The 15210-nt window shown below is 44.2% G+C and overlaps 1 protein-coding gene across 1 annotated transcript in view; it reads right to left on the bottom strand.

Annotated features, from left to right (window-relative positions):
- LOC146861886 (uncharacterized) overlaps positions 1-15210 on the bottom strand; it is a 70338-nt gene that overhangs the window by 43730 nt on the left and 11398 nt on the right. The window contains exon 2 of the mRNA XM_085641064.1: positions 2853-2979. Coding sequence (XP_085497190.1) covers positions 2853-2979 — 127 coding nt within the window. The remainder of the gene's footprint in view (positions 1-2852; positions 2980-15210) is intronic.

The raw sequence follows: 15210 nt of genomic DNA, 5'->3' as shown, positions 1-15210 counted from the left end.
TTGCACTTTAGTTATCTTACTAATCATCCTGAAAAGTTGCTAATCCGAGTGGAAACCTAACCACAGTCACTGCTAGGCTGACTGGAGGCCCCTGGACACAACTACACACATTTGTTAGGGGGATGCCACACTCTAAACATCCCCCTGGAGTTATGCCTCTGCTTTTATTATGCATATAAGTGGCCATGGATCCGAAAGATTAAACATGCACTTGGAGTAGCTTTGTAAAGAAAAGGCAGTGAAAGTGTTCACCAAAAGTGCAACCAAATGTTAGCATTACATTTCACTCTTCCTAGTACCTCTTAGATATCCAAAGATATTGGAGTGGACACCTCACTCACTTTATCGTGACATGCTTCATCATCGGCGCCTCTCCACCCCCTGGTAGGATGATACAAGGACTCAACCAAAAAGGAATGGGAGTTCTTAGATTAAATCTGGCTGGCTGACCGAGTGTCCCACTTAGGTTAAAGGTAGAAAGGGGAACAGTAAAGGGAAAAGTAAGGAACTCGTGCCCCATGTGCTCATTTTTTCTAAATGCCACTATGTACTGTAATTTGTTTTCAAAGGAAGGAGAGAAAAGGGGTTTTAATATGCAGTCATCCCAGATGGATTTATGGCTTTCTAACTATTATTATTCCGTACTATAAATTGGTTTCCTTATAAAGATTTTTACGCAGTGATCTTAATTAATCATATTAATTTCACAGTATCCTAGTTTTATACCCACAGTGTCTGGATCTTTTGGATGCTTCTAAAAATTGTGTGTTCTGGGTCACATACAGTCTTTTGAGAATATTACTTCTCTATCCATTACTTATTAGTGTGTGCGGAACATGGCCTATGGCTTGAGTTTTAAAAATTGGAATCACATACACTTTGCAACCGAAAGTATAGGGGCATTACTAAAATGAACAAAGTAGGATTTGCCATCAAGAATACGCAGTCAAAGAAAGTATAAGAAAGTATGGCCAACATGAAGCTTGGTAATTCATACACACATCAAAATAATAGCGATATTATGCAGCCTAATCACCCATGCTTCACTGTATAGACAAATGTTCATCTGTATTGTATATCTAATGACTGTCTTTCTCCTGATAAGATTGTTACTATAGGACCACACCACGCTCCAGACTCGTATGACCCTTGAGAGACTCGGAATAAGGGTAAGCAGAGAGTGTGTATGATCATTCTGAACAACACTTGAGCACTAAGCATGCATTTCGCATGAGAGGTTGCTTTGTATGGAATATGCATTGTTTTTAGCATTTCACTTTCCCAATCCACCTTTGGAAAAAAGGAATAACCAAAATATCACAGACCAATGATACTGTTATGTGACAATACCATCACCCAGCACCTTATGATCGCCTTTTAGTTCTAAACTTAAGGGAGGCGCCCTAACTCTGGAGTAGTAACCCCTGACCCCCACATGAATACAGACAAGGTAATCACTACACATCCTTACTAAATACAGACTCAGACCAAAGAATACGCGCACATATGACATATCAGTTCTTTAAAAAGGTGCGACGGCATAAACAATGAAAATGCGCTCTATTACGATGAATGCGCTGCCCCAAGGGAAGCCGCGAACTCGTGCGGCCCCTAGGGCAGCACATTCAGGGAAACCAGCCTGCACTTGGAGGGGATTAGAGATCCCCTTTCAGGCGGGTGCAGTCAGTGACTGCACCTGCCTGCAAGGGGATGTCTCGGGGGTCCATGGGACACCTTCCCCCATCAGAGGACTGCCATCAGGGGTGCACTGACAGTTCGACACCTTTTAGGTACTTAAAGAACTTCTTTGCCTCTGCGTCCGCGTCAATAATAGGGCGGGCCCCGAGGAAAAAGGATTACCTCATTTGCATGGGGCACGCCCCATGCAAATGATGGAACACCCCCTTGAAAATAGCGCTAGCGCTTTATGCGAGTCAGCGCTATTGGTATTACTGAAGGGGCCGCACAAGCATCTGCAGCTCCTTCTGTAATACCAAAGTGCCCCGGAGGCGCGCAAATATGGGGCAAGCGCCTGTTGCGGCCCCGGGGCACTTTATGTAATATGACCCCTGGTATATTACACATATATTTTTTTAAATCAATACTTTTTACCTGATAATTGAGGTTCACTTGAATATCAGGGCTTCAACACTCAGGGGGTTGAAAGGAACAAATTGGGGAATTAGTCAATGGAACTAATAAACCCCCAAATGATATTTCCTTTGGTTCCTTGCCGGCTTATATGCAACAAACAACATATAGGCCACCAACTAAATTATTTCAATCTAATTCACGAAATAGTGCATCTAAACTGGCTATATTTTAACTTAAACACAAGATTTTATTTCCTGGTGCCACTATCAAAAATTATACCTCTTTGGGTTGACTCAAATTTTGGCAAAGTCAATCAGTTGTCAGTTGCCTCTTCCATGCCCATCCCCAGCCACTGAAGACCCTGGTGGGTAAACCAGTCCAGTGCCTCTTTGGTTGCAGGTAAAGCTCTGCTTAATTTGCGGGATTGTCTGAAGACACCTTGGTTCTCAGAAGCGTAGGTGGGGAAACAAAAACGACACCAATAATTATGACTCAGTTACGTGCCTGGGGCAGCCTGTGTGCAAGAAAGCCACTTCTATTTAACCCAGTGTTCATATTTGTGCATATTAAGACTAAATCACAAGTAGCATTGGTATCCTGGTTTCTGGAAGCTGAGACAAAACAGATTTGTGTAGAGAATGTCGTAAAAAGTAGAAAACAGAGAAATTCTATCTCAAAGAAAAGAACATATTGTTAATAAGCAAGGTTCTCTTCATACAATGTAAGACTTTAAACAATGAGTTAAACTTAAACTTTACCTAGCGAGATCAAAGCCTGTTGAATCTCTTTCATCACATTCCTGTAAAGATCCTTTTGCCATTCATATAACAGCCTCCACTCCTCTTCATTGAAATAGGCAGCAACGTCACAGAATGTAATAGGAGTCTAAAAGGGCAATGATAAACCATAGTCAGCTCCTTTGTTCAGATGAATTTAATAGTAAATTAAAACATGTAAAGTTAAGACGATATTCAACCACCTATCAGGGTGGTAAGAAGTCAAAAGATCGGATGGATGTGAAAAACAAGCAGAAATATTCACACACCTGCATGCCAAGAAAGCATGTGCATAACAGAAACAAACATGGCCTAGAGAAGGGGAACAGCCTTTACCACAAACTTTTTACAATCAAAATCAATTACAACGCATGTTTTACATCGCAGTAACTTATTTCACGCAAGTCTTTACAACGCATATAGGTTTCTACTCGGAGTATGTGGTAAGTAGCTTTATATTTTAAAGGGTTATTAAAAAAAGGGGGTTGGGGAGGTCTCCCCCCCAAAATATAAAATATTTGCAAAAATTAAAATGACAAATGTAATTTGTTATATATATATATATATTCGCTGAAAAAACCATAGGTTTCACACATGTTATAGTTAGCTGGACATTTTACTGATAAAAAAACCAATGAAATTCCCCCGTTATAGTTAGTGCAGGCAACTATAACTCACGCGACCGCAATCCTCTGCTGATGCTAATACTGTATTTAGACACTTATTTGCCCATGTCTTCTTCCATAAAATTTTAGCTATACATATATTACAAATATTTTTTTTTCATAAAGACACATATGTCATCAGCAGAGGATTGCGGTCGCGTGAGTTATAGTTGCCTGCACTAACTATAACGGGGGAATTTCATTGGTTTTTTATCAGTAAAATGTCCAGCTAACTATAACATGTGTGAAACCTATGGTTTTTTCAGTGAATTTGCAAGGTTTTTTAAATGCTAATTCCTAACTATAACGTGTGTGAAACCTATGGTTTTTTCAGTAAATTTGTACGGTTTTTTAAATGCTAAGTTACTTTACGCCATTCATGGCGTGCGCGCCCAGTTAACGCAGTTCGTTCCGTGCGCGCACGGTGCGCTTCGCGCACCGCGCGCCCACTTTACGCAGTTAGTGCCGTGCACGCACGGTGGTCACGCGGTGCGCTGCGCGCACCGCGTGCCCACGTTACGCTAGATGGGCCATGGACGCACGATGCGCTTTGCGCACCGTGCGCACATGGAGGACATATTATGCGCTTCGTTTTGCATTGTAATCTTTTAAATGTTCTATGACTTATATTCCGTCCACAAATGGTGCCCTGCGGGCACCATTTGCACACGGGGTGTGGATATTGTGGATAATTTATTTTTTATTATTAATTTTTACCGTACGCGTACGGTAAGCGTAATCGGCGATTTTTCAAAAAAAATAAAAATTGAATTTTTGCCCTTGGGGGTTCTTTGGGGACACCTTCATCAATGCTAGGTGGTTAGGAACTGAATACACAGCCCCTTTAGATGTTTTTTGCCTTTGTTTTTGCTGCCCCACTCAGAGTGCGAGAGAGAAAATGGCGGCCGCCGCTTCCTGGTTTCGACCGATTCGAATGTTTACTTAGATCAAACAGCCAATCAGAATCGCGCTCGCGCACGGCACCGTACGCGTACGGTAAGCTTACCGTAAGCGCACGGTAAGCGCACCGTAAGCTGCCACAGATATATATATTGATTTAAATGCTATTTTCTCAGGATCTACTGAACAGATTTACACCAAACCTACAAAAGGCACTTCCTTGAGCTGAGGACTACCTCTCTGCCAAATTTCAAGTAACTCTGTTCAGCCGTTCGGGCTGTAGCTGTGTCTAAAGGTCCTATGGAAAAATGCATGGGAAAAACGCGTTTTGGGACCCCCCCTTTTTTCTCAGCCCCCGCTTGACGAATCCCCCCCGAGACTTTCAGGGTAGGAGCGGAGCGTAGCGCCCCACCTATTTTGAAAATTTCGCGAGGATTCGTCGACCGGCGCCAAAGTTATTCCAAATAGAATGTTGCGGATTTCCTATGGAAACAGGGTCCTAACTATAACTATCTACTGGCGACCGCCAGTAGATAATATATATTTATATACACACGCACGTTAGCAATAACGTATTAAGAATTAATGTATAACTTATGAACAGTAGGTGGCAGTATTAGACTGGATTTTAAACTAACAGTAAGCGTGGTAAAAGTATGCGTTATAGTGGATTGCGTGGTGAAGGTATTTCAAATGTGAGTGAATGTGAATGCGTGATAGTGGTATGCGTTGTAAAAACATGTGTGGTGAATGAACGTGTGGTAATGTCATACAACACATAGCCAATACGTCCAACTTTACTGTGCTAATGCATGCGAACAGCATTTGTGGATTACAAAAGGGCTAGCCAATTCTAAATTGGGGGTATCCAGGTTCTGTACTTTTTAGGTCACGCTAAGCAGCGTGCATGCACTGTCTGCAACACATGCTGTATTGAGTCTATGGGCGATCAACATGGCCACTGCTTTGGTTGGAAGTTTGGCCTGCCTTTCGAAAGTCCTTCGCTCTGGTTGGTGAATAGTGTACATCTGTCCCACCTTTGGGTGCTTGGTTCCTTCCAATCGGAATTCACCGTTTCTTTTTGTTGGTCGTCTCTGGCCATCTGTTGCCTCCTTGCCCAAACTCCCTCCCTCCCGTCATTGCTGCCATTCTTCCTGCGCCGATGCTTGTGATTTTAGTCACCATTTCTTTTTGTTGGCCATCTGTTGCCTCCTGCCTAGCACCCCCTCTTTCCCGTCCTTCCTGCACCGCTGCTTGTTTTATTTTATTGTCTATGTATGTCTGTAGGAATTTAAACAAACGTTATTACAAGGGCATTTAATATGTGAACGGAGCATGTCTTCATTAAACAAACAACCTATCCTTGTCAGGTTACCATAGCATTCCATTTAACACAATCATTTTAGGGTAAAAATGTATTTCATATGTGTACGGCGCATGTTGCCACATTCGTTTACAATTACATTTATGTCCACGACAAACAAATAGGCATTTTTCGACAGGCTGCGTATAGTTAGAAATATTATGAAATTTAGGACACTTAACCACACAACAGTTCTTGTAACTTAAATGTTTTTATAACTTTACAAATAAACTTGTTTTATTATTATTAATTGCTTACTGCTGGTGTCTTTGCAGTGTCGCTACTTGCCACGATAAACGCCCTTACCCCCTTGCCACTTTCATGACGACGTGGCAAGGAAGCTGGAAACTATTTTTTTTTACGCCATGGCGGCTGCTTCCGTTAGTTGAACTAACTTCTTTTGTTATTGGGCAGAAAAAAAGCTAAAATGGCTCTGCATTTAAGCGGTAAAGACAAGACCGTAACATATGTCCTAGGAGATTAACACTCACCCCCTCATTCCTGTGCTCTATGTTCATACTAGCACCGAAGTGTCATGGGCAGTTATGGTCTGTATGTGCACTGGCGGGTCAGAGGTTAGTTACGCTTCTCTTATTGGTCATGGTGCATGAGGACTCTCATAATGTTTCTTAACATCTCCCTGATCGGAAAACGCTGAGAATTACGAGGTTTTGTTTGGGTTTTTGTTGTATTTTGCACAGCCTCCCCTCGAATTAACATTGTTTTGTGAGACAGATCGTTCTATTTGTGAGACGGATCCTTCTATTCAAGGAGTTAAACATTGGCCACTTTTCTAATGTGGAATATGCTTCCAGCCCAATTCATTTGAGAACACTGTGAAGCTGAGCCCCCATTGCCGAGTCAGAAAGCAACCTACATTACATCTTTGACAGGTCGCGAGAAACTTGGTTAATTAATGTAAACATCTACGCCTCACTTGCTCAGATGTATTTTTGGGATAACCGTATTAGCAGACCTGCTTTCCTAATTGTTCGAAGATTGCAGATTCGCTTAATGGCTATCTGCATAATTTGGTTGCACGTGCATATGACTGCTCTAACTCTAAAGATGTGACAGACTCACCGTTTCCCATTTCTGATGTGGCTGAAATGAGTACTATTTGGGTTGGGTACTCCTCACACTTTTTATAGCACTGAGAAATTATGCCGCACTATTTGAAATTAGTTTTATAGTGGCTTTCACTTTTAGTGACCAATGTTTCCTACACGCATAGCTGACAACTGGAAAACCTGTTTTGAGATGTATGTTCATTAAATACGTCATGTTTATTGAAGTGCATTTTAATAGATGTCAGCTATTTGGTGCGTCGCAGCAGGAAAGTGAAAAGAATGTACGAGTAGGGCAAGCCTACATGGTACTTGGGCTACGCCGAAACGAGGCACTACAATCGATACAAGTTATATGCAAGAGTTGTGGGCCTTATTCTAATGCTTGACTGTGCCTCTTCAAATTGGGCAGGAGTTTGACAGACTGACGTTCATCAGTACCTGAGCCATGGGATTGTTATACAGGAGATGGACCATTTTGAAAAATGTCATTCCCAAGACTGTACGCGGGAGAACCGCATCCAGGAAGCCATAGGAGACTGTATCAAAGGCCTTGCAAAAGTCTATCAGGAGAAGGGCCTGGGAGCTGTCCTGACAGAGTGACTGGGAGAGAGGGGCGAATGCAATGACGACTGCTCCTGCCCAGCATGAATCCACATTGGTTTGGGTGAATGAGATGTGACAATGTTCAGGTCAGCCGAGTCGACAGGTTTGGAGCAAAGATATTAATGTCCGCATTAATAAGCGAAATCCGGCGGTGTAAGGAACACCAGTCTAGAGGTAGGGTTTCCTTGGGGATGACAACAATAGTTGCGCAATCTAGTTCGGGAGGGAACGATCCCCGCTGTAATGCTTCTGCGTAGAAGTTCAGCAAGTGGGGTAGCAGAGTGGTACGGTACCTCTTATAATACTCAATGGGCCTGAGGATTTCCCCGAATGGAGTCCAGATATAGCTTAGACAACCTCTTTCTCTGTCAAGGGCTGGTCTAATTCATGGGCCAAGAAGTGTGGGAAAGAGGGCATCGGAATGTCCCAGAGAATAGGTCACTCTGTCTCTGATGGGGGCATTGGACAGTGTGCATAGAGGTCTTGGTAGAATGTCGGACAGACCCAAGCGATTGTTGGCAGCTCCTCCTGGAGATCGCCATCTAAGTCCCTGATGGCAGGCACTATTCTAGAAGAAACATTACGGGTTGCCAGCCAATAACACAGCTTAATGGACTTGTCCTTGGACTCAGACTCTTTGGGTCGAGGCTCTCCAGCACTGCCTTGCCTCCTCAAGGGAGATTTGTGGTAGCTCGGTCAGTGCTAGCGTCAGGAGGTGCCGAGCCTCTTCTGTGCCAGGGTGCTGAGATACGAGAAAAACCAACAAGGGCACCCAAAGGAATTAAACAGGGACCTTGGGTAGGTATCTATTACAGGAAACACTGGTCCCTGAAATCAAAATATAATTAGTCATTTAATGAATATAGCCAAGATTGGTACTATATTTCAGCCAATGTCCAGCCGGACAAGGCACCTTTAATAAGTAGAAATGATTAACAAATGATCCGATCCGGCATTGCCCGAACTAGACGCTTCACGCGTGGCCACGGAATTCCCTTCTCTCACAATTCAGAGACGAAGCTTGCATTTTTAATACCGTGGTCTGCATATCCGATACTAAATTTGTCCTAGACGAAGCTTGCATTTTTACCGTGGTCTGCATATCCGATACTAAAATTGTCCTAGGCATTGTACCTAACAAACGCGTTCGTCTTGAGTAATTTGATCTCGTTACCCGTCACAGACGCTCCCTCGGTTTACCCATGAGGCATCTGAATATGGGCAATTTAATTGTTCAGTCCTGATGATGATCCGATATCCCCCTGATAAGGATCGAAACGCCGTCGACATAATTGTTCACCTTACACACTTGATTCTCTGTATATAATGTACTGTGAAGGTGACAGTATTTGTATTTGATGTTTCGCTATTGTTTAAATTTCTCAAAATAGAAACATCGTTGAAATTGCCTGCATGTTTTTCACATGTTGTCCTCGCGAAATGTAAGTCTAAGGATACAGGCTTGTGTCCCACTAAGATTCTACTTACATTCCCGTTATTATTGTTAAGCATTTCTACTTATTAAAGGTGCCTTGTCCGGCTGGACATTGGCTGAAATATAGTACCAATCTTGGCTATATTCATTATATGACTAACTATATTTTGATTTCAGGGACCAGTGTTTCCTGTAAAGGGTGCTGAGATAAGCGCTCCAAAAAGAGTATTTGGGCCACTAGGTCTGCCACCCATTCTTGTTGCAGAGACTCTTGCCATCTCACATACCCTTACAACAGTCCTTTCATGGAGGGTTTACTAAATGCCCACAGCGTTGTTGCCAACGACACAGTGCATTCATTAGCTCGAAAAAAAGGCTTGCAACTCCTCCTCTACGAAAGAGGCACATTTGGGAGCCCGTAGATGCCACACCCTAAACCTCCAGACGGGGCGCAGAGCCTTCGGCCGAATACCCCATTCCTCTAGGAGTGGGTGTGATCAGATATACCACGTGGAAGAATTCGGATAGACTGTAGCGAGAGGAGGTCTGCCGCTAGCACCCACATTGAATAAATCTGAGATTCTGTTTTTTCGACAGTCGACTGATGAGTGTATGCCTGAAGCGTTGGGTGCCATGAGCGCCACGCCTCACGAAGACCCATGGAATCAGCACTGGTCAGCAGACATGCCGAGCTAGCCACTAGGTTTCGCAGAAAGACGAATTGGGCCTTTCCAGGTCAACAGTGCAGCACCAAGATCCCAGTAGATCAGTCCAGTAAGTCAATCCCTCTTCCTCCCTAAGACTTACGTCACTGGTGCCACAGAAAGTATACACAATCCATCTGCCTCTAGGGCCTCCATCACAGTCGGCACAGCCAGGCAGGAGACCTGTGTCAGCGGAAGGGCCCAGCATTCAGAGTCTGCCTCGAAAAAGTTCTGTGGGGACCCCCTGTTCGCAGCACACTGTATTCCTGATAGCAGGGGGGTCAGGTCACCTATAGATATCGAGGGTCCCCAGAGCGATCCAGGATCCTGTGTCCAATGCCCCTATACGCTCGTCAGGCCTCTCACAATGGAGCACAGGGCTGGCCGTATACGGCCCTACGAGGGAGGTAGGGCCATCACCACCTCCTCCACCTGGCCTGCTGGGCAGATGGGACAAGATTTTTAGCGGGCCCAGCCAGGGACCTCGCCCTACCCCCTCCGGAAGGGTGTGCTCCCACCTTCTTGCTCATGGCCCAGTCCAGGGCCCGACGTGCTCAGGTGAAGTCACTGCTCCCACCGCAGGGTTGGGCCGTATCAGAGTTCCGCATGGGCATCGCAACAGGGTCAGGATACCGTCCGTGGGACAAAGGAGCATGCCCACTGGCCCGCTTCAGGCCTCCAACGTCCAGAGCTGCAGGCTCTGGTCCCGTCCAGGAGCCGCACTCTCAGGCCTCTCACAGGCAGCTGGGCCACGGCGACACAGTCGCCATCTTGTCTCCGGCCAGCCCGCCGGTCGAATCCAACAGCTCTGGTCCTGCCGTTCCACAGTGGCCCCCACTGGGGGATGGTAACGTGGTAGCTGTCAGGCAGGATGTATATTGATAAAGATTGAGCAGTGGGAGTCTCGCTAGGGCACAACCGCCATCTTGGACTTTTTGACCACGCCCCTGAACTTAAGCTTTTTTAGTTCCATGTTTTGCAATAGAGTTGCAGAATTCTTCAGTCACTGGAGCAATCTCTGGTTCAGTGTAGGTTTTGAAACTCCAAGATAGTTTTGAAGAGTTCTTTGGTCAGATACGTGACAAACAAAATGCACCGGCAGCAGTGAAATTTATTTCCTTTTTTATGCATGTTTTGTGCCTTTGTTATGGTCATTGTGCCTCTCGTTAGATCTGGGTTTTGACAGTGAAGCTACTATAAACAGACCATAACTTAGATTGGACTTTTGGTCTGCCACCTTCAATCACCAGTGTTTTTGACCAGCCTCTTTCAGCCACTGGCTTCAGACTTTGGGAATCTCATCTTGGCTCAGCCCAGAGGAATCTCTCTCCATCTCTACCCTGATGCTTGGTGAGTCCCTAAGCCTTCTGCTGGAAATGCACAAAGGACTATTTACATTTGGAAAAGTAAACTATCATCACACATTTAGTTATTTCTCTCATTCGTGCACTGCATATAAAAAGGTAACTTGCCATCTCTGTATACACAACCCCTCTCTTTTCCACTAAATCTCCTCTGCTCTCTGTGCTGTGGCTTCTTTGTTTCCCTGCCTCTCTTGGTACTCCAGCCCCTCTCTGCTTCCTCATTTCTGTCACTGCAGCAGCCTTTTTCTCTTTCCGGTCTCTCCCACTGCTGTACCCTCTTCCTCTACCCCTGTCTCTCCTCCACTGTCTATTGCTTCAGAGTATCACCTCTTCCTTTTTCCTTGTGGTCTCTTTAGTTGCTCCAGTCCATCCTTCTATTTTCCAGGAACGGCGCAGTGGCGACAGCCTTTAACCTACCTGACACACTTTCCGTTTCACACCCGCCATCATTGGTGACCACAAAACCGCAGTGATAGCCGTGAGACCACATCTTACGTTGGAATATACATGAAAACTGCTTTTTTTTCCTAATCATATATCTAGGTCTTTCCTTGAATATAATGTCATTCACATTTTACACAAGTAGTACCAATTAAGCATTATTCAATGCAGCAGGTCTACCCGTTTATGTTGTGTAAAGGAGTGGAGATGCAGATGCTCATTGCCAGTGGAATTTATAGCACTTTAGCTTCATATCACAGCTAATTGCCTAAGTGCAATTCTAGCCCATTTGCTTTTTGGTCTCTTTTCTATTACATTATTTTCTCTAAGAAATACAAAAATACAAATTTAACTGTACAAATGGCGCGTTGGGCCTCTATCGAGCACACGCAAAAAGCGTTTAGGTATACATTTTCAGCCTTAGAATTAGAAGTCCGATATTGCATAAAAGGACTAATTTTATAGTTTGGAAATTAAACCATTAAAATGTCTGCCCGCATTTCACTAAGAAATGGCCCGTTGCTATAAGGGTGATTTTCCATGCTCCAGAAGTCAACAGCAATAAACATACTGGAACTGGTGGTTTTATTTTTGCATTATAGGAATGGGTCTGTGCAGTTCTTTGTATCAAAAATCAAGACTGGCTTAAAGTCACGGTCATGAAATGGCACCAGTTAGCAACTGTTAGATGACTCTTTAGCACATTAAACCCGGATCTATTGGTTTTGCCAATGCATCTTTCTGGATATGCATTTTTCTCCACTGTTTTCCAAGGCTTGCAATTTTTCATTTTGTACTTTTATGTCTCAATTGAGCCAGCAAGCCTTTTCGTGTGGTTGCTGGTGTTAGGAGGTTTTCAAGAAAGTCACTTTGCCAAACGTCTTGCCAAGCCAGTGGTGGAACTGGTTTACTGAAACAATGTGTTAAGTGGCAGCATCCCAGAGAGTTCTGCCTGGAGTATCTAAAGTTCTTCTATGTCCTTTTTAGAGATGTAGCTTTAGATGGTGTTAGTAGTGTAGTTATGCTTTGAAGATTTTTTTTTTTGATAAACAAGTTTTTATTGTTTTACATGACACAACAGAAAAACAGAGCCCGTTGGACCACCATCGCACCAAAGCGCCGCCTAAGCTCGCACTACCTCTCCGCCCCCCCCGAAGTCCCCCCCCAGACCACATGCTCACAATACATTGCCTAACCATTTCCCCCAGTATGCTTTGAAGATTTAAGTTGAAGAAAATCATGCAGTGATCATGACCAGCCATAAAGAGGAAGTTCGACATTGGAGGGGAACCAACAAATTTGTGAACCACTGATTAAAATAAATGTGATTTATTGTACAATAATCACTGTGTGAAGTACTGTCAAATTGCTAATATACTGTTTGATAGTGGTGCACAACTTGTCCAAGTTGCCCGATGGGACTTGGCCTTTTGTCTCATACAGCTGTCTTAGGCCAACCCGACCAAAACTGACCAGCATTTGACTGGTTTCTGTCTGATGTAGCATGGTGGGAAAAATAAGGTAGCCCTGGGAAATAACTAGCAGCTGAAATTAATTCAAACGTTTCATCCATTTGTTTTTTGGTTTCTTCACTGCATTTCCATTGGGCACTGGAGGGTCCTGCATCACCTAAAGGATTACGGGAGCCTACTTGGGGGAGTATGTTGTAATTGTAAATTGTATTTATATATCGCTCACTACCCCTAATGGGGCATTGCGGTGAGTAGTATGCTACCACGTAATCCAAGATTAGAGGTTAATAGTTAGTAGATTAGTATTTTTTCCTGCATCTGTGCATTAGTTCAATTCGGTTTGAGCTCTTGAGATCCTGTGTGTGTTTTTTTTTTTTAGAGTTTAGAGTAGGGATAGAATGATGGGAATGGATTTGAAAACGGAAGTAGCATGTTGTTTTTGTAATAGAGGTGTTTAAGAAAAATGTTTGGGGGTTCATAGTAGTCAAAAGGTTTGGGATGAGTTAGCGAGAGAAGGGATGCAACAAAAGGTGAAAGGAGGAGTTTTATTTTATTTTCTAAAAAAAAAAAAATTTGACTTTTAAATACACATATGCACATGACACTTGGTAATGTTGTATTGGCAGGAGAACTCCCCTCTATATTAATACCCATATGTGCATAGAAACAGTAAACGTTACATAGTCTGATGTGCACATTTATCTTGTGGTGAAGTATGATATTTTTTTATGTTTTAGTAGCAGGCACAAACTCTTCTATATATGCATCTATGTGTGTGAATAGAAGCAGCATTTGTGATAGTGACAGTTGTGATATACATTGATCAGGTGGTTAAAAAAAAAAAATCCTTATATGACTGTATCTGCTTATATCAGGAAACATAGCTCAACACATGCATGATGACAACTTCATCTATTCTACAAATGCCAGAAGAAATTAAAAATGGCAGGTAGATTCACACATCTGGACCAAGACTTGGCAACCCACACTGTGACATTGCAATAAAAGAGCGCAGCTTCTCCTAATAGCACAGCCTCGAGGACCGCAATGACCGACTGGGTGGAAACTGATGCTATCGTTCTGCATACAGAGATGCCCAGGGCCTTTGTTGCCACCCAGAGGCCCGTGTGGGACCAGCTACTGTCACAATTTCTTGACACTGATCGGGAGAGCCCCCCTTCTCATAACATCAGGCGGCGTGCACACATCCCTCCCCTCACCAAGAAGGCTTGGCCTCTGTTTACCACAGAGGCAGGGAATTAATATTTTGTGTACAGTAAGACCCTGTATTGATCCCCCTGGAACGGACTGTTCCCAGATATGCAACCGCTGGTGACTCACTCCTTGGGCCTGCAATACCTCTCAACTTCCCTCCTCCTATTGACCCGTCCCCTCCTCTTTCACCCCAAGTTGGTCCCCATGTTTGGATGCCAGGGTTAGGTTAAAGCCGTACATGAGAAGACACATAGACATTCTCTGCTTTCTGTTTGTTGAGCCAGATCCCCTTTACTCCTTCTCGGAAGAATGACTGCTTATCTCATAAAGTTGTATTCTGCACTGCCCTGTGTCACTGGCATGTGCTCTGTACTGTATGCTCTTAATTGAAACACTAATAAACAAGCATTGGCATAGCCAATAGGTCTCGCCTTTGGGCTCAAATGGGGGGCGGTTGGTCAATGGCACTGGGGAGCCATTGGGAGACCTACTGCTCACAGTGGGCATCCGGCCGCAGGCCGAGCCTAGCGCCGCCATGCAGGGTATGTGTAGATGATTAAAGTAAGAATTTTGAGCCTCAATGTCAGAGGCCTCAACTCCCCGGTGAAGAGGAGGGTCCTATTGACACTCCTGCGAGAGCTGGGCAGCAACATTTGCCTCATACAGGAGACTCACTCATTGCGAACAGACTGGAAATGCCTCCGCTCCCGGTGGTTTGATGGACAATTCTTCTCTTCCTCGGGCAATAAGAAGGCAGGGGTAGCGGTCTCGTTCGCCACACATTTTCAGGGTAAGGTGTTAGGGGTGCATACGGAGGTATCGGGCAGGGCCCTAGCTCTGAGGGTGGCGATAGGTAGACACACATATACTACAGCATCCATCGAAAGCCCAAATGAGCGTCAGGAGCTATTTCTCAATAACACCCTGAATGCCATATTGGATTCCAAGATGAGGACCTAGTTATGGGGGCGGGGGGGGGCGTTAACATAGCACGATGCGCAGTTGGACCAGTCATAAAAGACAAGGCCACACCGGGGCGCTTTCCAACTCCATGAGGCAGAAATTGTCAGACTTGAGTCTTTCGGACGTATGGAGGATCAGACATCCT

This window comes from Triturus cristatus, chromosome 2_2 (genome assembly GCF_964204655.1).
Source record: "Triturus cristatus chromosome 2_2, aTriCri1.1, whole genome shotgun sequence".
Taxonomy (NCBI): Eukaryota; Metazoa; Chordata; class Amphibia; order Caudata; family Salamandridae; genus Triturus; species Triturus cristatus.
The sequence above is the reverse complement of the archived record's forward strand: the minus strand, read 5'-3'. Positions and strand labels throughout refer to the sequence as shown.